The 24,719-nt window shown below is 41.3% G+C and overlaps 1 protein-coding gene across 4 annotated transcripts in view; it reads right to left on the bottom strand.

The window, feature by feature from the left end:
- The window catches only part of SPAG9 (sperm associated antigen 9), a 79,108-nt gene that overhangs the window by 53,663 nt on the left and 726 nt on the right, over positions 1-24,719 (bottom strand). For all 4 annotated transcript variants that reach the window (XM_083430002.1, XM_083430004.1, XM_083430003.1 and 1 more), the window contains exons 2-3: positions 17,171-17,291; positions 7,656-7,726 (exon numbers count right to left, since the gene is read on the bottom strand). In XM_083430002.1, coding sequence (XP_083286128.1) covers positions 7,656-7,726; positions 17,171-17,291 — 192 coding nt within the window. The remainder of the gene's footprint in view (positions 1-7,655; positions 7,727-17,170; positions 17,292-24,719) is intronic.

A 24,719-nucleotide genomic window follows, 5' to 3' on the forward strand; every position in this document is an offset into this window, starting at 1 on the left:
GAGTCAACAAGGGAAACATTGAACATTTTTGGCCATGATGGAGGACAAGAAGATGCAGAGAAAAAGGTTACATGTCCACAGGATTCAGATGCACCTTTATAAGAGGTACCTAAAATATCTCTGAGATTAAAACATATAGATAAAAAAAATTCTCTCAGTCTCTCTGAAGAAACATATGACCTTAACATGAAAATACATTTTTTTCAATAGGCAACATTTTAATACAATTCCCTCCACAGCAGAACTAATAACCAGCGCAAATGAATCCTTCTGAGTTTCAACTATTTACAGCTGAACAAACCATCACATCAGATAATATCACACTGTGGTCACTCAATATGCCACATGATTGTTTTTTTCCAGCCTTCGGGGCCATTTTAGATTAAGCTCTAAGCTGCAAGCGGTTAGTTCTGCATTACTAGTGCCCAAATAATGAAGGAAGCAGAAGAAATAATGTTTACCATTAATAACTACCAACGGAATACTTTAAAAAATGTTAACATTGTTATACTGATGATATTGTGAGGTCTTGTTTGCACCGTCTGCCAATTTGAATGTTTAAGTGATTTGTGAATACTCTGCATCTCAAACTCATGTGACACAGCTGCCACTCTTTCTTTTTAAAACACAGTGGGAAATATAATGACAATTATTTATCATTTATATTCCACCTTTAAAATACACAACTATTTTCAATATGACTTACAAACAAACAATAAATAAACCAACTTCAAAACATTAAAATACTATTTCTTTACACTAAGGACAATATCCAAACTTGTTTCCCTTCCTCTCCCTGCATGTCACCAAAAACTACACTGGAATAAAATGGCTGCACTGGATACAACATTATTTTTCCCATTAAGGACTGGCAAGTGCAGTTACTATACAAATGATTAATTTATTCATTTTCCTCATGTTCCACTTTTCTGCTATATATGCCCACAAGATTGCTTCCGATAAAAAATAATTATACCACAATTGAAACTATGTGTACCACCTTCTTTAATATCTGATTTTAAAAATGTACTGAGTCAATTTGTTACTGGGTCTAAAAAAACTTCAGGTACTTAAAGTTCTTCAGCTTACAAATTGATTTACTCATGGCCCATAAAGCATGTGAGAGAGTTCAACCGGATGCACAGTTAAAAGGAATTATAAATAAAATTTCAATGTATGCCATTTTATATCAGATTTTAGAAGACACAGCCAACCATATCAGAATAGAGTCATATATTACGATTCGGATTTATGGAGGCATAAAGATTACCTTCATTGTTCCTCAAAAAATGCATCTCTCCCTGCCCCAACCCATGTAACCACATATGACTACAACACCCTCAAATTATTTCTTCTTTACTCCAAAATTAGTGGTGCGTGTTAACTTGTCCCTGACATTTTGGGAAGAGAAGAAGCCATAAAATTATGCATATTCGTATTGCTCCAACTTCAATCATCTCAGTTGTGTCTGGGAGACCAACACCTTCATAATGGATACTCAGGTGATGTTTCTCCTGGGTCTTGAATGGGGTTCCCAATTCCCCGAAGGAGCTTCTGCTGAAATCCTATACAGTGACAGATTTTCTGTAGTAGAGAGAAATCATGCTTTCTACACAGCAGGGAGTTTCATATGTTAAAGTTAGTCTTCTCAAGTTACAATGGCTCATGGTTGGAACCCTGCTTATTTGCTACCCCCATACTACGAACCATTAAACTCGTTCAGTATTACAAATAACCATTGTCCGCTGACAAGTGTTGGAAGAGTAGCAAGACTTTTTCAAGACAATAGACAAGCGGCACAAGCTTCATACGCTTAGTATGGCAGAGCTGTGTAAGAATAGTTACAATGGCTTCCACTTGCTCTTTTTCTTCCATTGTCTTTTCAGCACCCCGAACAGCAACAGTTATGATGCTATTGTTGACTTCTGCTTTGCCAGTACTGATAATGTAATGGCTTCAATTAAGTTAACTTCACCGGGATATTTGCAATTGTTGCCCAAACTTTTTAATGCTGAAATGCACAATATTAAAGAGCAATAATTTGTAACCCACTCATCATTCAAAAACAATCCAACGGAAGATAAAGTTTACAAAACAAATACATAATTATCCTTCTACTTATCATTTCATCACCAGTGATTTATACATTATAAATCTATTATTATAAGCCACCCTTCCATGCCCCCCAAATTAAGAATACATCAGCCTTCCCCAATCCGGCGCCCTCCAGATGGTGCTGTTCTAGCAATTCCACCATCCCTGGCCCCTGGCCATAGCGACTGGGGCTGACAGCCCAAGATTTTGAAGATCAACAGATCCTGCATCCTTGTAGTACAAGATATTTAATGCATCTAGTTCAATATATTGGGGAGAAAGGTCTGTGTAACTTACAAAGAAGCTTTTCCTACCAGGATCTGGAAGGAAATTCCATTTCAAAAATGTGTTTATCCTTTTTTTTCATTAACATGGTGGTTCTGTTGAAAATCAAATTGTTTTACACATGTTCAAAAGGTGTGATGGGACAGGAATCAAACTTAGGTTTTCCAAGAGTTGAAGCATTAACCACATTTGCTCATAAATAATCAAGTTATGTGTTTCCTTGGCTAATAAACCAGGAATAAAAATTGATTTAGCTTACTGTTCACAAAAGTCAAAATATTATCAAAAGCAGCACATAGACTGCCATGTAGCCAAAACAGCCAAACATGATCATTAACACAGAAATATTTTCACTAGTTCTGTTTTTAGACAATCTGTTTCTCTCCCAAAGACATATATATCAGTGTAAATTTATCACCTTCTTGACCTGAAGTAATCTATGACTCAAGCAACAAGGATGGGTGGCCATATAAATTCAAAACACAGAGCTTTGGTCAACAGTCATGAAAAGACAGAGATGGATCAATGTGAACCACTGGACAGTGGTACACAATTCCCCCCCCCAAAAAAAATATATATATCTGCTTCTAATCGTATCTTAAAAACTAATGCTTCAATTTTACCAGCATTCATTCATGTGCTTGCGACCAATTATTCTGTTCATACTTGGCTGCTCTCCAGGAGGGAAATCTATGACAAGTAGCCTAGAGATGAGTGCTTCTAATCCTTGTAATTACTCAATATCTGTAAAAATAGCAGGTTTTGCACTGCTGCAACTGTTGAAGGAAGATCTGAACCAAATCAGCACATGTAACCAGACATAGCAAAGAAAGAGAGCATACCTAAAAAAATAGTAGAGATGTTAGTTTTCATTATTGAGATCAAATGTGATCTTTCAATATTCTAATCCTATTCATATCTTGGAGCTGTAGAGTTGCTGCTCTGTTCTTTTTTTTATGAAGTCTTGATCATTTAAGTTTTTCAATTACACTTGCCAGGCTGGACGTACATTAATAATAGCCTTGAATGATATCCAACTAAGCCATACTTGGAATAGGCACATTGAAATCAATAAACTGCTATAACTTGCCCATTGATTTCAGTGGGTCTACCCAAGTATGACTTAGCTGGCTATCACACCTTAAGTCCTCATAAATCACAACTGGTTTAATGTCATTTTTTGGTTTAGAAATTTCTATTCTCTCTTTTGCTTCTAAAAGAAGCACTAAGGCAGCATCCAAATTACGGTTTTCATTGCCTGAGTCAGCTAAATCAATATGGAGTACTTCTACTAGGATGTCATATGCAATACATAAACAGTGTCAAGAAGACTACTCTTTGTTTTGCATTAATGATTTACAGAATCAGGATGAGAATTATGGAGGATATTGACACAAACTGATTTCACAAGATAACCAAGTGATCCAAGGTGGCTTTTTCATGTGTGCAGTTATCCCATCATTACAACCATTTCTTTCAGCCCGTTCTTGGCTGGTTGTACAGAAGCTACCACAATGGCTTTCCAATACACTGTCATTGATTACACACTAGCAAAGATAACACTCCACACCTGAATGTTTCCTTCTTATAAAATGCAACATAGCTTAGAGCAGACAACTCTGAAAAATGGGGTACTTTCCCAAAAACTTTCCAACATGTGTCCCTGGATGCCGCGACGTCCCTGCCAGTTGGGCCACGAAGACGGCTAATGGTCTAATTAACTCACTGGGCACTAGTGAATCCAAGAAACGATGCTCTGTACTTGATGTGTATGAAAAGTGAAGGTATCACCTGTGACTGATTCTTACTGGGACATGCAAATACACCTCAAAGGTTGAAGATGGTCAGATAGTTCTGTTCATCTATTGCTGATGGGATTGCTTCTACGATTAGGTGATTCTTTTTGAAGAACTTGTTCTGCCACTTATGGTCACAATAATGATAAATTCTCCATTCCAAAGGCTTCTCTTTTGCTTGTTTATGGTAAGCCATAGTTTGCTACTAACTATAACTCACAGTTAACGGGCAAACAGAACCATGAGTCATATTGTATGGTGGGAGGTTAAGCTACTCAGCTTTCAAGACCCTCTAAAAAACAAATTAAAAAATCAGAGAAAGTCAGGATAAGAGACTTTGTGTGCATGTGTCCTGCAAGAAATGAGAGTAGACAGCATTCAAATCTGCCTTTTCTGCCTTGTCCTCACTAAATCACGACATAAAGAGGACTTAGCTATGAATATATCAGTAAGGATTTTGATTTTTGTTTTAAATCAGCACACAATCCTGACTCTGAACGGCTGGGTTCACCTCCTTCTCTGACAGTGTATCTATCTTCTTCCCAATGAGCCAAATCCATAGATGCTTTCTGACTTTGGTGGGGATAGAGTTTGTTGTCCACCAAGCCCTGGATCAGATTGCCTTACAGTCTCTAGGTTCCTAAGTACTGAACTACGTGTAAGTGAATGAGACATATCAAGTGTCAGGGTGGGAGTCAGAGGCACAAATCAGCGTGAAAGACGAGGGCTCTGTTGTCAGTGAAGTTAACTCTTTATTCCAGGAAATGGCATACAACTCAGCAACACTTCCCAGTAGGTCCTGCCCCTATGGAGCAGTTGCCAGGACAGAGGTCCCTGCCTTCCACCCTTACTAAGGCTCCTCCTTTCCTGGATGTTTCCCTCTGCTCTCTGTTCTGCCCTCCTCATTATCCTGCACTTGTTGCAGCAGGAGGGAGAAACTCTCTGGGTTCTTCAGAAGTCTCTTGACCTCCTGCTCTGCTGCAGCTTTGGAGTCTGAACTGCTCCCTGTCACAGGCTCTTCCTGCTCACTAAACCCTCATTTTCATTGATGTTCAAGCGCCAGCTATAGAATTATTAACATATCCCAGAGTGACTCACAACTGACGTCTGAAAAAATGGATAAAAAATAAATATGGTCCTACACAATATTCCTGAAGAACCAAATGTGCATGGCTATCTTAATCACATGAAGTGAAAAACCTACAGATCTTCATCCTTGTTTATCAAGCTGAATATTTATCTTCTACTACTGTATACTTTTCTCTATGTCCACTCACATAGTTTCAAGATCTGTCGACGGGTGACTCAACATATAAGCTACATAAGTAGTTGCGTGGAAGGAAAGGGTTTTGCTGGTTGCAATCAACACCAACAGTACATGCATTTTCCTTTCACGGCCTTTTTACATCGCCAAGGGTTTTTCTAACATCCAGGACATAGGCTGCAGCATTGGCAACAATACTATTTTAGAAGACTGCTTTTGCTCTTTCAAGCAAAAAATATAAAGCTGTTGTACCCTGCATTTTTTCTACTTGTTACGAAATTCCAGCTGACAACACCTGGCACACAAAACATCTAGAGTTGGCTTGAGGAATTCAATCAATCTGCATTCAAATGTATGTACTGGAACATGGTCAGCCTTCGGGTTTTTATTTTTAAATAAATAACTAGATAAATCACTTTCTTTATGCAAGGATCACAGGGTGGTTTACAATATAAAAACATTAAAAATACATAAAATAGTAACAAACAAAAACAGTAACATACACAGTTTAAAAGGCCTTAGACTGTTTAATTAGCCATAGGTCTTGGGAGAAGAGAAATGTTTTTGCCTGGTGTCTAAAGATATGTAATGAAGGTGCCAGGAAAGCCTCCCTGGGGAGAGAATTCCACAAACAGGGAGCCACTGCAGAAAAGGCCTCTTCTCATGTTGCCACCCTCTGGATTTCTCACAGAGGAGGCACACGAAGGGCCTCAACTGATGATCACACGTTGCAGGTCAGTTCATATAGAGAGGTGGTCCTTGAGGTATTGTGGTTCTGAGCTGTTTAAGGCTTTGAAGATCAAAACCAGCACTTTGAATTGGGCCCATAAATTTATTGGTTGCCAGTGCAGTGCATGCCAGGATTGGCATGACATGCTCCAATTGTCTTGTCCTAGTGAGAAACCTGGTCACTGAACCAGCTGAAGTTTCCAAGCTGAGAGGTCGAGGGGAATTAACAAGGACACAGTTCCCCTGTCCCTCACCCGACACAGATCATATAGGGCAATCAAAGCAGTTTCTGTGCCTAAACCCCCAAATGAAATGGATCTAGAAAATCAGGTTTTCTCCAAGAGCTCATGCATCTGATTTTTCAAGTTTTCCGAATACTGACACTGTTGTGAAGTTCTCCAAATGCTGCCTTTTCTATTTTTCTTCTTCCCTCACAGGTAATAGCTACTCTAAGCAGCTAAAAATTGTATCTGCTACAACAGCACACATTGAAAATGGAGCTGCAAATTACAACATGCTGACTCTGCCAAGAAAAATACATGGCTGCCCCTACAGAACCACATGGCCAGCCATTTTATTAGAGGGACTTAGCGCAGGGCGGGGAGATGGACCAGCCACCTCAGAATTCCTCATCCTCCAATTTGCCAACAAGTGACATCTGTTACTGAGCAAGAGGTGTTGGAGCAAACACTGAGGCCTGGTGTAACTCCCACTTGTCTTTGTCTAGAAATGCCTCGAGCAAGTCAGAAAGACTTATAATGAAACATGCCTTAGCCAACAAAATCATGCATGTTTGCTAATGAATACTGGTCAAAAAACTTAGTTTTTTCTGCTGGTTTCCATGCGACAGAGAAGGCTTTTTTCTAAGACAAGTTTACATCAACTTGACCATAATTACATTGGCCAAATTGTTCTTGCAAATAAGCAGTTCGATTTATCAATATTTTGAACAAAGAATATTTGTACTAAATTCAAAATGCGTAATATAATAGAGAAGCTGCAGGGGGGAAATAAAATAAAAAAGTAAGTTATACTCCCCAAGGAGGGCCTTGGCATACCTCAAGAAATTTGACTGCTAATCATCAGATCTTTCTCTAGGTCACGTGAAACATAATGGGTGACATGACTATCTAAGGTGACAGACTACCTTTTCAAGCAAAGAAAGAGTTGAAACAAACTAAGAGGGAATTCTGGTTTCCCGTTAGGCTAATAAGCTAATAAGCCTGCATCCCACCCCTGCCCCTCAATTCAGTCATCTCAGCAAACAACAGGTTAGGATCATGCATGCTGCCAATATCAATCTGGCTCTGTCCTACAATTTAATATAAAGGATTTCAATGAACACACGGAAAACCTTCCAAAAGCTCACAGCAAAAGCTTTAGAGAGCCCTCAGCAAACACGGGTGCAGTAGAAGCTCCCTTGATGCCCTTCCCACCAAGTCCCTGCCCTCTCAAAGCACAGCTCCAAGGAATATCTCATTACCTACCTCTGTATGTCTTGAATGAAGAGCATTGTATTCTTTCTTCAGTTCTGCTTCCCTCTCTTCCAGTCTGGTAACTGAAAAAGATAATTAATTCACTCAGAAACAGACATTGACAGCCACAGTAACAGAGTCTACAGACATCATCTCCGGTTTCCACAATTCAAAGCTATTCATACAGAAACCAACTCTGCTCTGTTTTTTAGAAAATTGTGCTCCTGCTTTTCTTCCTCTTCCAAATGCTTTCTCAAGAGAGCATTGAGCAGGTCAGGCTGCAGCCCAGGGCATTTGGAGGGAACACCAAACCTAGTCCCAGAGTCAGGGCCTAATCCAATCTCCACTGTTCTTGAAGAAGTTGCCCAACAAGAATCAAGGAAGTGTGCTCACTAAAGCTCTCCAGTCAAGGGCCTGATTGACATGGAAGAAGCATCCTGCCCCTTCACCTTTAACAAGGAGGCTAGCTGCTCTTCAACAAGTAGACAGAGCTACACCAGACTATTCAGCCACCAGGGTTCTTGTAATGCGAAAAGTGCACTCCCAGTACTAAAAATTATTAAGGGAGCCAAGATGTACTATAAAGGCAATCAAATCAATAGGTTACCAAGAACATACCATTGTCAGTCCACACATACTATCAAGAGAAAGTAAGAAATTAAGAGAAACTGGGATGGAGTGAACAAGTTTGCCTGACACAACAGTACCCACCATCACCTAGTATTCCTAATTTTCAAGTGTTTCCCCACCAACTGGAGTCCTGTTTTGCCAAATCAAATGAGATACCAATTTGGATTGCATATAACTGTTATGGCATGTTTAGGAAATACAGCGGTACCTTGGTTCTTGAATGGCTTGGCTCCCAAACAAATTGGCTCCCGAATGCCGCAAACCTGGAAGTAAGCATTCCGGTTTGCGAACGTTTTTCGGAAGCCAGATGTCCGACACGGCTTCCGCTTGGGTGCAGGAAGCTTCTGAAGCCAATTGGAAGCCATGCCTTGGTTTTCGTACAGTTTTGGGAGTCAAACAGACTCCCAGAACGGATTAAGTTTGAGAACCAAGGTACCACTGTATTTAGATGTATTGTGCCTAGGCTCCTAGGTCCCTATGCAGGATTCAGGAAATAATTTACTAAACACATCTCTATTATAGCAACCATTATATATGAAGATGCCACTTTTTTCTAGAAAGTGCTATTCATTCTTTTTTTAAATATGCATATTAAGAACTCATAACAGATCTATAGTTTATATAGGACCTTAACACCACCCAGAGTACATTTACAGCTATTAATGCATGTCCATTTCAAGCCACTCTCCCCACTTGGCAGCTACAAAACACAAGAACCAAGCAGGCAGATCTTTCCCATTCATTTCATTTTAGTCCACAGCTGCAAAATGTAACCATTCCTATTTACTGAGCCATCCAACAACTATAGCTTCTGCTCCATCTAGTGGACTACTAATTTGCCAACATGTAGAGATACCTGCAGAGTAAAAGGTGTCAATAACTTGAGGATATAGTCAACAACAGATAACTTTGCCTTATAAGCAGGGCTGGTGTCTTTTAGATATCTATGTAGTGTTAGTCAATTTACATCTACTTGCATAACAGGCACCAATTTTCTGAACATTAGGTGATATTTGTTGCCCACTCACATAAGCACAAGAATCACCAGTGCTGTTCAAAATCAATACTTTGTCTTCCACAGGCCCAGTTCACACATCACATAAAACAAAACCATAGTTGTTGTTGTTGTTGTTGTTTAAAATGGTTTATTGTGAACAAGTACCTCATGTTCAGCTCGCCATTTGTGCTTTCTTTGGACAGAAACAAAGCACAAGCCTCAGTTCAGACAACACGACAAGCCAGACCATGGCTTGTTTCATGGCGGCGTAGCAGCAAGAGGGGTGGGAAAGGAGGGAAGCACCTGCAATTTCAGCAGTGTGCACCAGCAAACTACTTGTCCACCTTAAGCCAGTTTATTTTAGCTACAGTTTAGTGTGTCATGCAAACCAAACCATAGTGAAAATTGCAAAATCAACAGCAGTACCAGTTAACAACAGATGAGGTCAGCATGAATAAATTAGGGGAGAAAATTCAAATACATGGACACAATCCCTGGAGTATTTTGCTTCATGATCCAATAGGTCTAGAGCAGAGGTCACTAACCAGTGGCCTCCCAGATTTTTTTATTTTGTATTTCACATCTGTGGTGAAAAGCAGGCTACACAGTTTATTAAAAAATAATAATAAGTAAAAATTCCATCATGATCTTTGGCCATGCTGGCTGGGGCTGATTGGAGCTGGAATACAACACCCAGAGAGTCACAGGTTGGCTACCTGAGGTCTTGAGTATAACACTACCTTGCTAACAAGATACCAGTAGCAATCAGAACATCTGCTGGTCCACTGAAAGCAGACACTGGGGAAGAAACAAAGCCCTGCTATTCTAAAGTCAAGTCAGAAACAGATGGGCAAGCCTAACTTAGCACCCTGCTAAATTGGCTCTGTTGCCAGGACAGATTCACCGGGTACTTCAGCCAGTTAAAGCTTTTCCTAAAATGAAACAGCTTCCACCTAAACATTAGGAAGAACTTCCTGACAGTAAGAGCTGTTCGACAGTGGAATTTGCTGCCAAGGAGTGTGGTGGAGTCTCCTTCTTTGGAGGTCTTTAAGCAGAGGCTTGACAACCATATGTCAGGAGTGCTCTGATGGTGTTTCCTGCTTGGCAGGGGGTTGGACTCGATGACCCTTGTGGTCTCTTCCAACTCTATGATTCTATGATTCTATGATTCTATGATTCAAAGGATCTAACAGAAGTGTGGAACAAAAATGAAACAACCTATTGCTTCCACTTTCTTCCACCTGTCTGAAGCAGAGGAACTGAGTCTTTTAACTGCTGCCTTCGAAAAAAAGATAGCTGCACAAGTGAATGCAACAATGGACAGCACAGAGTCTTTTTTTTTCCATGTACAAAAGACAAGAAGTCTGGGTGTCATTTTTTTGCACATGACTGACATTCAAGTATTACTGCAATGTATGCGCTTTGAAGCCTCAAAGTTTATGTTAAGGATAGACAACATGTTAAGGAGTTTAGCAATAAAGAGCAGAGTGTTTTGAAAACCAAAGTATGGTACCAATATTTTTATTGTAAACACTAAATTAAACATGTATTAACAATTTCTGCCAAAAACGCAATATTAACAATATGTCACATGTGAATTGCAGATTAATTCATGCTTATTAAAATAATAATTAAGAAGTGTTGCCGGCCGACTCCCCCCCCCCCCCAGTGGCAACTAGACATTGTTTTGGCATCCACAACCCAGATCCCAGAAGCCCTTGGGCTCCCAGCTTTTCTACCCCAGTTTCTAACACTGATTGTCAGCACATACAAATAGGCATGTATGCCTCTGTGTAGGAGTCAGGAAAATAAGCTGCTGTTTGGGCAAAGGTAAATTTCATATTGTAATGCCTATCGGCGTGGTTGCTCAAGAGCAAACAGGCAACATCTCCACTGGTCTTTTCAAAGGCTTTACAGTGGTGCCTCGCAAGACGAAAAGAATCCGTTCCGCGAGTCTCTTCGTCTAGCGGTTTTTTCGTCTTGCGAAGCAAGCCCATTAGCGGATTAGCACTATTAGCGGTTTAGCGGCTATTAAAGGCTTAAGGGATTAGCGGATTAGCTGCTAAAAGGCTATTAGTAGCTTAGTGCCTTAGAAAAAGGGGGTGGGGAGCGAAAAAAAATCTCAAGAATCGCAAGACATTTTCGTCTTGCGAAGCAAGCCCATAGAGAAATTCGTCCTGTGAAGCGCATTGAAAAACGGAAAACCCTTTCGTCTAGCGGGTTTTCCGTCTTGCGAGGCATTTGTCTTGCGGGGCACCACTGTATTATTGGTGCAAAAAATTTACAGTGCAGAACGCCTCAATTCCCTGCCTTGCTCAGTCACTAGCAGAATCTGAGAGTGGGCGGTCCTTAAACTTTCCCCAGCAGAGTAGTCTCTTGACCCCCATCCGACGCCTCCCCTCTCTGCGCGAAAACCTACTGCGAAGGGAGGGCTTGGGTAAAGAGGGACCTCCCTCCCCCTCGCTTTGCTCATGCACCGTGTCTTGGCTCTTTCTTGCATCCTCCAAGCCCTACAGCTCTTCCCCACTAGAGGCGGGGCTTCCCTCCTCTGCTGAGGAAGTGCTGCTTCCCAGGATCGTTGGAGACTCCCTGTAATCCAGCTGCCCTCCCACCTCTCGCCTCTGAGCTGATGGCAGTTCCCTGACACATATTTTTTGAATAATCCACTGGCCAAATCATCACCATCATCATCCACTGGCTGTTTCAACTGCCATGACCTGAAAGCTACAGGATATATAAGATCACCTTTGTTCTTGCCCAGGTACAGGACCTTGAGCAGCTGCTCTGACTCTGCCCACCCTGGTAATCCACCAGTACAACTCCACCTTAGCCAAAAAGTGATTTCTGGGTGGTTGCTTTCAGGCAATGCTATTTGAAAGCAATGTGGGAGAAAGATGCATTTCATTTCATTTAGTAACGTTGCATCGTTTCTTTCTGAACACCCCATAAATCAGGAGATGTTCAAATGTAACTGGAAAACTGGAATGTCATTCTCTCTGGAGGCCTTCACAGAGAATCAAACAAAGGTAGCAAGAGAGTTAACTGAGAGCAGCAGCAGCAGACAGAAATCTCCTGGGAATGTTCAGGGTAATATGAAGAGTTTCAAAGCACTCATTGAGAGCAGAAACCCCTCATTTACATTATAATGCATTATTTATTGACGAAGCATCTTGCAAATCTGAGAGAGGGAGGGTAAACATTTTCTAAATAAATTATTTAGCATGGTCTCAACAGAGGTTCCCTGTGTTTAAATACAGCAATAAAATTTAAAAGTGAGAGATCCAAATAGATGAAGGTCATGTTTACATTCACAGGGCCATTTCCAATTTCAAGTGTTCACACTCACATTTGGGAAAACAGGGATAGAGTAGGCTTAATGTGTTCCCCTAAAGAGTCCCAAATGACTTGGGACCGAACTGAAAATGTGCCTTCTCCAGCATTTTCCAACCTCAAATTTGCAATCTGTGAACAAGGCACAGCTCATCAATAGGAGAAGCACAACAAACAGGGAACTGAGGCAGGGCAGCACCCCAGCTACAGAACCCCCTTTCCAATGGAAATCAGTCTGTCTCCCACTTTATATGCATTCAGGAAATGTGTCAAAAGACTTCTGTTTATCCATGCTTTTGAACCGTAGTTTTATGAAACTTTTACATTGCTGGTACTAACTGTCTACATTACCTGAACAGTGTTGTTTAATTTTTTTATGTAATTTTATTGTTGTGATCAGCGTGTGAAACTCCTATTGTTCTAGGCACATTTTGCGACTGGGAATTTCATTAACGCGAGCAATTTCTGAGCTCTGGGTGCGGTACTGCACCTAAGATTTCAGATTAAAACTGCCACTATTGCTGCCACTGAGGGTGTGGGAGGAGAAATTCCTGCCTGGTCGACTTCCAAGAAATCACTGCAGTGTAAGGCAAGCTGATAGGTTCTGACATTCCATTGTGGTGTCCACAACTCAGCTTTAAGGTGCCATTTAGCTCCTAGCTTTCATATCTCAGTTTCTAATACTGGTTGTTAGCTGCCCTAGGCTCCCTTTGGGGGAGGGTAGACTGTAAATTTGAAATAATAAATAACAAACAGATGTCTTTAAAGCACATAGCTCTGAGTAAAATCTCCAAGCAAACCCGATAGCTTTCTTTAAGAGATAGTAGAGATACATAGGATTGACTAGTCAATCAGTTCAGATCTGACACCATCAATTCACTCTGGGGTAGTGTGGAGGCAAACTCTGCTACTTCAATCCTCCAAGCAGATAAATCTATACTGTCAAAGTTGATTATTGGATCAGGGAACTAAGCATCTGATTCCCAATCCATAAACAGAAACCACAAATGTAAGAACCACACATACATGGTCCCTAAATCAGCCAAAGCACATGTGTGAGCAGGCCTACTGGCACATAAAAACTGCAGGTGTCATAAAAGGGCAAAACCTACACAGTTCCTAGAACTAATTCCACAACTGCAACAGAAGTTCTCTTAAAGCTATAGACCGTGAGAACCAAAGAAGGCAAGTTTGACTAATGTGATTGCTTTCTCAAAGTATTACTGGTAATTGTCTATAAACCTAAACCAAATGGATTAACAGCATAACCAATGATGAAACTCCAGTTTTATAATAAGGTACATCCATGCAATATTCCAAAGTAAATTTCATAGCTCAAAACTAACACTGCAAACAGGCATTTAAGGTCAACTGGAACAGCTAGCTGCTATGGTATCAATGTGCTGATATTCTGCACTGTTTGTGTCCTAGACAATTTGATAAACCCGAGGCCCTCCACTGCATATAGGTCTTCATTTCCCCCTTGTGTTTACCATGTATTTGCTGTGAGATCTGAAATGCATCCAAATATTTAAGAACCTGCTGGGCAGCTTCAATGAACAGTGGACAACTTATTTACGATTTCATGACAAATATGTTTCTTTTTCTCTGTAGATGACCGTGAGAAACAGCTCTCAGCATTACAGTTTTCGGGCTATAGTTCAAAGCTCTCCAAATTTTGGAAATTCTTAAAGCATTAGTTCATCACCTTACTTATAACCTTGCAAAACAAGTAATGGAAGCCAAAAAGATATCCCAAGTGGCATTTTGAGGTAATCCAGTGCATAAATTCATAGTAAGAGTAGCTTTCAAAAAGCACAAGCCTTGGGCAATGTCTCAAAAAGAACTGTTGACTTCTCAGCATGAAGATGAAGCAGCAAGCAGTTTCACAGTCCTGTGTTCCCTTCGCTATTACAGCATGACGACAAACTCTGTGGCAATCTTTAGAGAGGATTCTTCTTTATTGGTTAAAACAAGAATGAGACAAGATGCGAGAGGAGATTTAATTTTCTCTAATGGGATTGGGTGATCAAGCCACTCAAGGTACATTGCAGCAGTTGGATTGATGATTAGTGCCAGTTACAGCTGGTTCTCAAATAAGGCAGCTGTACATCAGTGGCTGCTTCCACAATCTGACTCCCTCCTGTGCCCAGTCTCATCACAACCCCATCCATGCAACCACAACACAATCATGCTGGTGGAGGGAGAAAAAGGGGGCAGAGGTGGGTTGCAATGGGCAACTAAGGGTTAAAGGCTAGTTTTTCCATCCCCTTTATTCATTTTTAAAATCCATGTCAGGGACTGCACATTCTGGATTCATGTGACTGGGCCATTCTATTACAATGTTTTACACTTTACAGGCAACTTCCCATTCACTTGGGGGTTGCATTCCGGGTCACTGTTTTGGGGGCCTGCAGACTTATATCTGCACCAACATTAACCACGGTTAGCCCTCACCAGAGTTCCCTCTTATAGAAGATTTTTAAATGAGGTTTGAAGCTGATTACTGTATTTTTCGCTCCATAGGGCACACCGGACCATAGGGCGCACCTAGTGTGTTTTTTTTTGGGGGGGGGGAATAAAGAAGAACAAAAATATTTTTCCCCCACCAGCCCCAAAGAGCAAAGAAGCCAAGGCAGCTAGCGGGATCCATCCCGCTGGCTGTCTTGGCTTCCTCTTTAGCCGCGTGCAACCTCTCCAGCCAGGAGAGGCTGCGCGCGGCTTTGGCAGAAGCCAAGACAGCGAGCGGGATGGATCCCGCTCGCTGTCATGGATCTCGCTAGCTGTCATGGCTTCGTTTTTAGCCACGGGGCTGGGGCGGGGGAAGCCTGAGCTTTTCCTGACCCCAGCCCCCAGAACAGGTCCAGGAGCGGCGGCAAGATTGCGCACAGCGTTGCCACCGCTCCTGGAGCTTGCAGGGCTGGGGGCGCGCTCCGAAGCCCGGGGAGCGCAGCGGGAGTTGGCGCTGCGCTCCCCGGGCTTCAGGCTGCTATCCGCAAGCCTTTGGAGCGCGGGGCAAACTCCCACCGCGCTCTGAAGGCTTGCGGATAGCTGCCTGAAGCCCCCGAGCGCAGCGCCAACTCCCGCTGCGCAACCTTGTGGGCAATCTATGTGGGCAACTTTGCCTCCACTCCTGGAGCTTGCGGGGCTGGGGGCGGGGGAAGCCCAAGCTTCCCCCGTCCCCAGCCACCAGAACAGGTCCGGGAGCGGCGGCAAGGTTGCCCACAGCCTTGCCTCCACTCCCAGAGCTTCCACGGCTGTGGGCGGGGGAAGCCCGAGCTTCCCCCAACCCTAGCCCCCAGAACAGGTCGGGGAGCGGCGGTCCCTTCTCCCTCCTGGGGAAAAGCCCGCAAGAGCCGCGCGAAGCTTGTGTGCGGCTCTTGGGGGCTTTTCCTGCCTGCCTCCCCCCTGCATTCTCTCCATAGGACACACAGACTTTCCCCCTTAGTTTTTAAGAGGGAAAAAGTGTGTCCTATGGAGCGAAAAATACGGTAGTAATCCTAGCAAACCCTGGTTAGCATTAAAACAGCAGCCATATTTAAAGCTGCCAGGAATTCACATGGAAAAACCAGGAGAATGATGGGATACAATCTTATCATATGCTCCATTTACTATAGATAAGGATGTTACATATGACTATCTCCCAGAATTAGTTTGAGGCTAATAAACCACTCCAGTGTCCTTAGAGAGCAATTATAACCTTGCCAATTGTGTAGCAGCAAAATATTCGCTACTGGTTAAATTAAAAACAAAAACATACTTGAGCTGCATCCAAGGAACTATGAAACAAGTTCCATCAGCTGACAAGACTTCAGGCTTTAGCAATAGCCTCATCCCCCATCCCCTCTTGCCACAAGGTAAACTGCTTTGAAAGGGGTTTCAAAAGTAGTTTGTGATGTGATAAAGTCAGCTATACAAATAATAAATCCTACAGGGCTAGCTAGCCCAAGGCCCTTCTATCAGCTTAAGAAACTCTGAGCCATAGCTAACATTAAATGAACAAGATTCCTAGCCACTTTTGCATTCTAAGATCAGTAGAATCAAGGACATAGCATGAAAAATCATAGAATTGTAGAATTGGAAGGGACCACAAGATTCTGTGAACCGCCCTGAGACCTCCGAGTATAGGGCAGTACATAAAATCAATCAATAAGAACAATAATAATATAATCCTGCACAGTGCAAGAGCCTTCTGCTCTAAACACTCCAAAGCAAATTTGTGGGGCTCCAGGGGGAAAGGGGGATATCCCATTTGCACGTGTTGAAGTCTATTGTGCAAGTGGGCCTCTATAGTTGGATATCACCCATTGCTGTTCAGGTGAGAACAGAAGCTGAAACTACTTCAAGAAAGTCTTAACAAAGTTAGTGAGAAGATGAGCTTGGACATCAGTCAACACAAAACAAAACTTAAATCACACATACATACATGAAAAGACAAACACTCCCACTAGAGAATTATACTGGTGCAGTCATTTTATGCTCTTTTATATTAGAAGATAAGAGTGAAAATATCATGCAAACCATGCAATGGTTATAATTAGTTATAATCCACTGATAAAGTCCCACTTACTTTGATCAGCATAGTTTTTTGCTTTCAGTTCAAGCTGCCGGGTTTGCGACTCTAAAGCTTCCACTCTTATCTGCAGATCCTTTTTTTCTTGTTCTTGAGAATCTTCAAATTCAATAAATTTCTTCAAAAAAGAAACAAAATATTCATGGGCATGTGCATTTTATGTGTTACTTAAAATATTTTTAGGCCTCTTTGGGGGAGCAAATGCCCATCCAAAGCAGCTTACGTGAACAATGAAAGAAAAAATAATATATACATATATATTTTAAAAACCTAAAATCTACCCCACACACCCCAGAAAGAACATAATTCAATCAAAACATCACACAACTAATTAACATTAAGCCTGGGAGGTTAAGTGGGGTGGAGGGGGAGATCTTTGGGCCTTTCTGAAAAGCCTAGGATACAGAAGTTTAATGTAGGTCCATTGGAAAGAAAATACATAGTCAGGGGGCCACCATAGGGAAGAAACTTTCCCTTGTGGTAACCAGCCTTCAGAACACAAGAAGCATCCTGCTTTCACAGTGGCCAACCAGATGCCTATGGGAAACCTGAAAGTACAACAGCATTCTTCTCACTTGTCATTCCCAGCAATTTGTATTTAGAGGCATGTAGTGGCGCTGTGGGTTAAACCACAGAGCCTAGGGCTTGCTGATCGGAAGGTTGGCCGTTTGAATCCCTGCAATGGGGTGAGCTCCCGTTGCTCGTTCCCAGATCCTGCCCACCAAGCAGTTCGAAAGCATGTCAAAGTACAAGTAGATAAATAGGTAGATAAAAATATGACTGGACAGATTGATGTTACATTAGGTTGAAGCTATCAGTGGCAACTTGGCATAATGGCTAAGTTCTACCTCCATTGTTAGAGACTAAAGGTAAAGGGACCCCTGACTATTCGGTCCAGTTGTGGGCGACTCTGGGGTTGTGGCGCTCATCTCGCTTTATTGGTTACAGATGCTTCAGGTTACAGATACTTCAGGTTACAGAGTCTCCTAACCCAGAAATAGTACCTCGGGTTAAGAACTTTACTTCAGGATGAAAACAGAAATCTGTATCCATGAATCACCATATGAACAATTCATACAACATAGCTGTATACATAAGACACTAAGAAGTACTCTCAGCACATGTCTGCTTGACTCATTTTGGGCTAGCGACTGAAAAATTAGTTATAAAGAACTATTTGCAATGCAAACCAGGAAGGTAGTTCTACACAGTACTTGAAAGTCTTCATCGAAAGCTCTTATCACATCACCTACTTCCCTCTGACCCTGTCATTATCACACTCTATACCAATAAAAGCAATAGATCCTACACTTCCTTAGTGCTGCATAACTTCAGGTCACAATAAAATTACCTGAAGCTACAAGTAAGAACTAACACGAAAGGTACACGCTGAAACTGAATAATTGCTAACCTGAAGAGAAAAAAAAGTTTTTATTTAGAAGTGAGGTGGACTGTTCCCCATTAGCTATCCCTTATTCATTTTACATTGAGTCTTTAACACTGTGAACCATTCTGGCATGGGACTATCTTAATTCTTCATACATATTATTTGTACAAAGAAAAGCCATTGTTAAGGCATACGGTATTTACTTTTCTAAGAGCACTTCATTTTTGGTATTGCAGAGTAAACAACTCTCAGTTCAAGTGTTCTTCTGAAATTAAGAAATTTAACAGAATAAATGAGTTCTTGCCTCCACCTCCTTTAAATACTATTTGTATTAACACACCACTCCATTATTGTCAAGCTGGTAGCCATTCAAGTCTCTCTCCTACGAAAACAGCAGAACCGTTAGGGAAACTGTCATAATTCAAGGATGTACTAGACCAATTAGGCCCCCAAAACTTGTAAAATATACACCAAATAACTATTCAGGCAACCTTGAGACAAAACCATCGCACAATTACTGTACCAGACAACTGTGTGTAAAAGTGGTTTATGAGGGTTGTTTGCCAACAAACCGCAGGCGGAGGAGGAGGACTTCACTTGCAATAGTTGTTCCACACAGGCCCACGCCACTCTGAGACATCCATAACATGCTTCTGATTTATATTTCCCTGCACTGAACAACATCACAGAGCCTCTCAAAGCACAATGTTATGATGGCTCAATACCGAACTTGCTTAAAAATAAATAGGCACGTTCTATGGTTTGGGGCTTCAAATCAAGGATTCACATAAAGTCCCTGCACCCCTCCCTTTCTGAAAGCAGGGGAACAAATCAAGAAGCCACAGTGAACCACAGCCTCCCATTACATTGGGACTGAGAAACTATGGTTAATCATGGAGCAAGCCAGAATATTAAGCCATGGTTTCAAAAGCTTCCTGGCCAGCTTTCCTACGCACCCAAAAGAGGAAGTGAAGCAGGTGCTTGTGGGTGCAGAAGATGCATTTATATCTTGGCTTCTAAAGCCAAGATTCAATCCTCCAAATGCAAACATTGTTAATTGCCAGAAGTGGTAGAGGCTTGTCATTTCTTTGTAGTCCGCCTTCTCTCATATGTCCAAGAAGTCCAAGAAGCAAGGAATGTCTGTGGGGGATCCTTCACAGATTGCACAAAATACGCAATTCTCAGGAGATTTAAAGAGAGAAAGGAGACGAGGAGCAAGGCTAACTCTAACACACACCCCGTTCATCCCTAGAGACCCCTTAAAATAACCAAACATTTGAAGATAAACAGGAGTGTCTAATACAGGATCACTGGAAGGAACAAATGGTCAGATGATTCATAAGCAATGCAAACCACCACTCAAAGAAACCTGCAGGGCACAGGAAACACAGGAGGAGGAGCATCTAGATCTATTTTTTGTGTTTTGTTTTGGAACATCTTAGATATAAAGATCCCTTTTCAACTGAAGTTATTATTCAGAATGCTCATTTTGGAAAAACAACGTCATTACTTAGCAGTCACATGCAAACCTCTGGCTGGTCATTTGATTCTTCCATTTCCTGAAACTTTCTAGTATACCAAGATTATACCTGACTCTCTGAAAACTCTTATCAGATATGAGAAATCACCACATGCATTAAAGGAACACTGAACAAAAGCAAAGACCATCATGACTGATACTTTGGCATCGCTATTTTAAAGAAAGGCACACATGTATTTCTACTTGCTCACACTTCACCACTACGTACAGACATAAAGCATTCAAAGGGGGGAAATTCAGGTGCTAATAATAATAATAATAATAATAATAATAATAATAATAATAATAAATTTATACCCCGCCCATCTGGCTGGGTATAAAAATATTAAAATACTGTAATACATCAAACATTTAAAGCTTCCCTAAACAGGACTGCCTTCAGATGTCTTCTAAAAGTCTGATAGTTGTTGATCTATTTGACATCTGGTGGGAGGGCATTCCACAGGGTGGGTGCCACTACTGAGAAGCCCCTCTGCCTGGTTCCCTGTAACTTGGCTTCTCGCAGCGAGGGAACCGCCAGAAGGCCCTCAGTGCTGGACCTCAGCGTCCGGGTAGAACGATGGGGGTGGAGACGCTCCTTCAGATATACTGAAGGATTAATTTGAATTCATTGCAGAAATAAAAACCCTACAGGAGTAAATGTGATGTTAAGTGATAGCAACATTCAGAGTCATCAACAAGAATATACATGAACATATGAAGCTACTTCATACAAGGCAGTTCTTTGGACTATCTAACCTGGGTCTGCTATTCCTGCATTCATCATGACCTGGACAGTGTTAAAAACTGAGATATGAAAACTAGGAGCTACAAATGGCACCTTAAACCTAGGTTCTGGGCACAACAACGGAATGTCTAGGCACGCTTTTTTATAACAGGAATATAAAGCTGAAAATGAATGAACTGCAGCTAAAATATTACATTCATTTTTCACACCCTCCCTTCAGTTGTCAAGGAAATAAACAACTATCTGACTTTTAGAAGACATCTGAAGGCAGCCCTGTTTAGGGAAGTTTTTAATGGTTGATGTTTTAGTATGTTCTGATATATGTTGTGAGCTGCCCAGAGTGGTTGGGGAAACCCAGCCAGATGGAAGGGGTATAAACTAATTATTATTATTATTATTATTATTATTATTATTATTACTATTACTATTACTATTATTAAGTGTATTTTTAATGGTGGCAGTCAAGTAGCGGAATGCCCTTTCCCTAAAAGGGCTTTCTTGGCACCTATGCTCTGGTCTTTTTCAGTAGCAGGTAAGCATTATATTTTTATTTTCTCAAGATTTTAATATTAATAACATATTTAATGATCTATAGAGCTGGTAAGATATAGTTTAAAATCTGAAACTTTAGATGCTGCTATGCATTTGTTTTTATTTCTGTTTCTGATTTATATCCTATATTTAAACACTTTATGATTGTGGTTTTATAATTCTATGTAATTTTTATCTCGTTAAGCTCCCCAAAGACTGTTTTTGTCATTGGGAAGGATAAAAATTTATTCATTCATAACAGTTCTAAGGTCTCAAGCAGTCATTTTTTCCAGGCCTACTATTCAACATCCATTTTACTTGAAAATGCCTGAAGTGTATCTAGGAACCTTGCCACATGCAAAACATATACTTGGACGTGTCCTATGGGTAAGCAACAAATCACCAATATTTTACAGCAAAATATTTAACTAGAATCAACTAAGTCTCACAAGTTGCACAATTTTACTCAGAGGAGCCAATCCTGAGCATTTGTTTATGACATCTACAAGTATATTAACTTTCTACATTAGGACCACATTTTAAAATTTTGGCTTAACATAACTGGAAAACACAAGTTCATTTTTTCATTTGCACCTGCAGTACAGTCAGCCAAGCATGTGCAAACAAGGTATAAATAGATTTTTCTGCTTTCCAAGCCACATGAACAAGCATTGCATGCATCTACAGTAACCCATTCACTTTATGGAGAGCAATACATAGTGGCTTAACAACTAACTTCTACATGATTACTAAATGGTACATACTTAACACAAAAGTAACAAAATAGTGAAAACACTACAGCAACAGCATCTATGCATAGGTGATGTTGCTACTTTGCCTCCTGGTGTACATTTGGATGTTTGACACACTAGCAGTGATGAGTAAAATCTAAGTGAGAGGATCCTTACTTAAAGCAAGTCAATAAGTAATATGCAACCAATAGCTGTCACTGAAATTTCTATTTAAATCACAATTTATGCTCCACACAGCATCTTTGTTTATGAAGCTGGTATGTCACACACAAAAATATATCAGGCAGGGCCAGGAACTTTATTCCCATATCCTAATCCTAAAGGACTGACCACTTAGTAATAAAGATGTTACTTGCTAATTAAAAGGTAAAACCTGAGGTGTACATATACTATGTACAAAAAGCATACTAAAAATGTGTGTAGCTTACCTACCTTGATCCAGGTACATTGTAGCATATTATTGATTGCCATGGCATTCAATTTATTTTTCAATTCAAAGCCACACACTGCACTAGAAAAATATTTCTTGTCCCTAGGCACCAGTATTAAACAGAATAGCCAGGTGCTTGGTACACAATACAGAGATTTTTTTTTTCTAAATTGAAAGCAACACCAGTGATACCCAAGATTACTTCTGCTTGCAATAGTATAAACTGTTACTCTAAGTAAACAAAGCACATGCGAACAGCATATCAGCTGAGCAGGGTCACAGTCCAGCTCATATTTTAAACTAAGTGTTGTAGAGACTGAACCTGGCACTTATCACCTGCCAGCAATCACTACGCCAGGCTGCTGTAGGGGAGAGAGGAGAAAAGATGCAAGGCCACTATCTGTCCTGCTAAGAAGCCAGGCTCTTCCTGCCATCAATTTCTACCTAGCAACAGTATTTACATCAGGTAAATAGGATGCAGAGGATGAAAGAGAAGGGATGCATGACTACTCCACTGGCCCAGCTGCGAAACCTGCACTTTAAGTGCTTCCTCTCCTTGGACTTTTCCATTCCTGTAGGTCATTAGATCTTTTATGTCAGAACTTGAACCTGACTTTGCTTATTTCCTCCTCCCTCCCGGTTTTCCTTTTGTGTTGTGTCTTATTAGACTGTGCATTTGAGGCCAGGGACAGTATTTTTCATGATATGTAAAGCTATTCTGGGAGCCTTTTTTGGCTGGAGAGTAGGAGGGGAAAAAATACTTTAATAAATAAACTCCATGCATTCAAAGCATCAAAGGGCCAACCTGCACGTGATGCTCAGTTGTGTGATTCTTCCCCTTGAAGTTTGATTTTGGTTTTGTTGTTGTTTTAATGAAAAGCAGCCTTGAAGATTGTGAACAGAAGAGATGTGTGAGGTGGTCTGCTTAGCCATTTCACTTCTTGCTCTATGTCCAGTCAAAATCTGCCTTCCTAGCTGCTTTCCCAACGCAGAGGAAATATACCAAGCATGGACTATATTGCTTTTATCACTGATCACACTATGCTTGTTCTCAGCTTTTCTAGAAATTGGGTAGATACCACTGTACACGCTCTTCAAAAATCAGTAGTATTATGAATGGTGGTATCTACCCATTTTCTAAAAAGCGCACAATTTGATAAGTAACAAAGGCAATAACATGATACGGTAGCAACATAGTCTAAAATGTGATATAAATAATGTGGCACTCACCACTGATGTTTAAGATGCTGACTTTTCAGTGAAGGACTATTTGGTTACACCACCTGTTGCTTTAACTGACATTTTCATCCATCAGTCCTGAAGACAATCACTGTCCAATTCCAGGGAGTACAGACTATCCACATCTTAGGCATTTATCTAGGCTTCATGTTGCATGATTAACATGTGACAGCTACCCACTAAGGAAGTTAGCATGCTGCCCCAGAGAAGGGGAGCGTTGAAAACAATACAAGGAACCTTTCAGAAGTCCAGGCATTACTACAGCGTAAGAATCACCTTGGCCGGAATTCTAGAGTTTAACAGCAGCCCAACCAATTCCGTGAGGAAGCTCCCAGGCAAGATACTAAAGCCCTGCCACATCACCCTCTGCTCCACACACAACAGCATTTATCCTCTGAGTTATGGAACAAACCAGGCTCTCCTGCAGGTCCCGCCCTGGCAGCTTCACACTACTGTCACTGTGTCAGCCTGCTCCCTCAGCGTTTTCCTTCCACTTATGTCCACTTCCTTCCACCCCACTTGCATTGACATATGCCAATTCCATGGGGGCTCAATGCTGCTACAGTGGTACCTCGGGTTAAGTACTTAATTCGTTCCGGAGGTCCGTTCTTAACCTGAAACTGTTCTTAACGTGAAGCACCACTTTAGCTAATGGGGCCTCCCGTTGCTGCCGCGCAATTTCTGTTCTCATCCTGAAGCAAAGTTCTTAACCCGAGGTAATATTTCTGGGTTAGCGGAGTCTGTAACCTGAAGCGTATGTGACCTGAACCCGAGGTACCACTGTGCTTCTTTGTGTCGTCGTCCCCCAACTGCCACACCCAAACCTGCACCAGCGAAGTTGCCTCATCTCCCTCCCCAAAACTTTCATCCTCCCATCCCGCCAACACCCCCGGACGCCACTCCTCCAAAACACATACACATCCCCCTCCTCATTTCTTTT

The sequence above is a fragment of the Podarcis tiliguerta genome, assembly GCF_965153285.1.
Source record: "Podarcis tiliguerta genome assembly, chromosome: 2".
NCBI classification, from domain to species: Eukaryota; Metazoa; Chordata; class Lepidosauria; order Squamata; family Lacertidae; genus Podarcis; species Podarcis tiliguerta.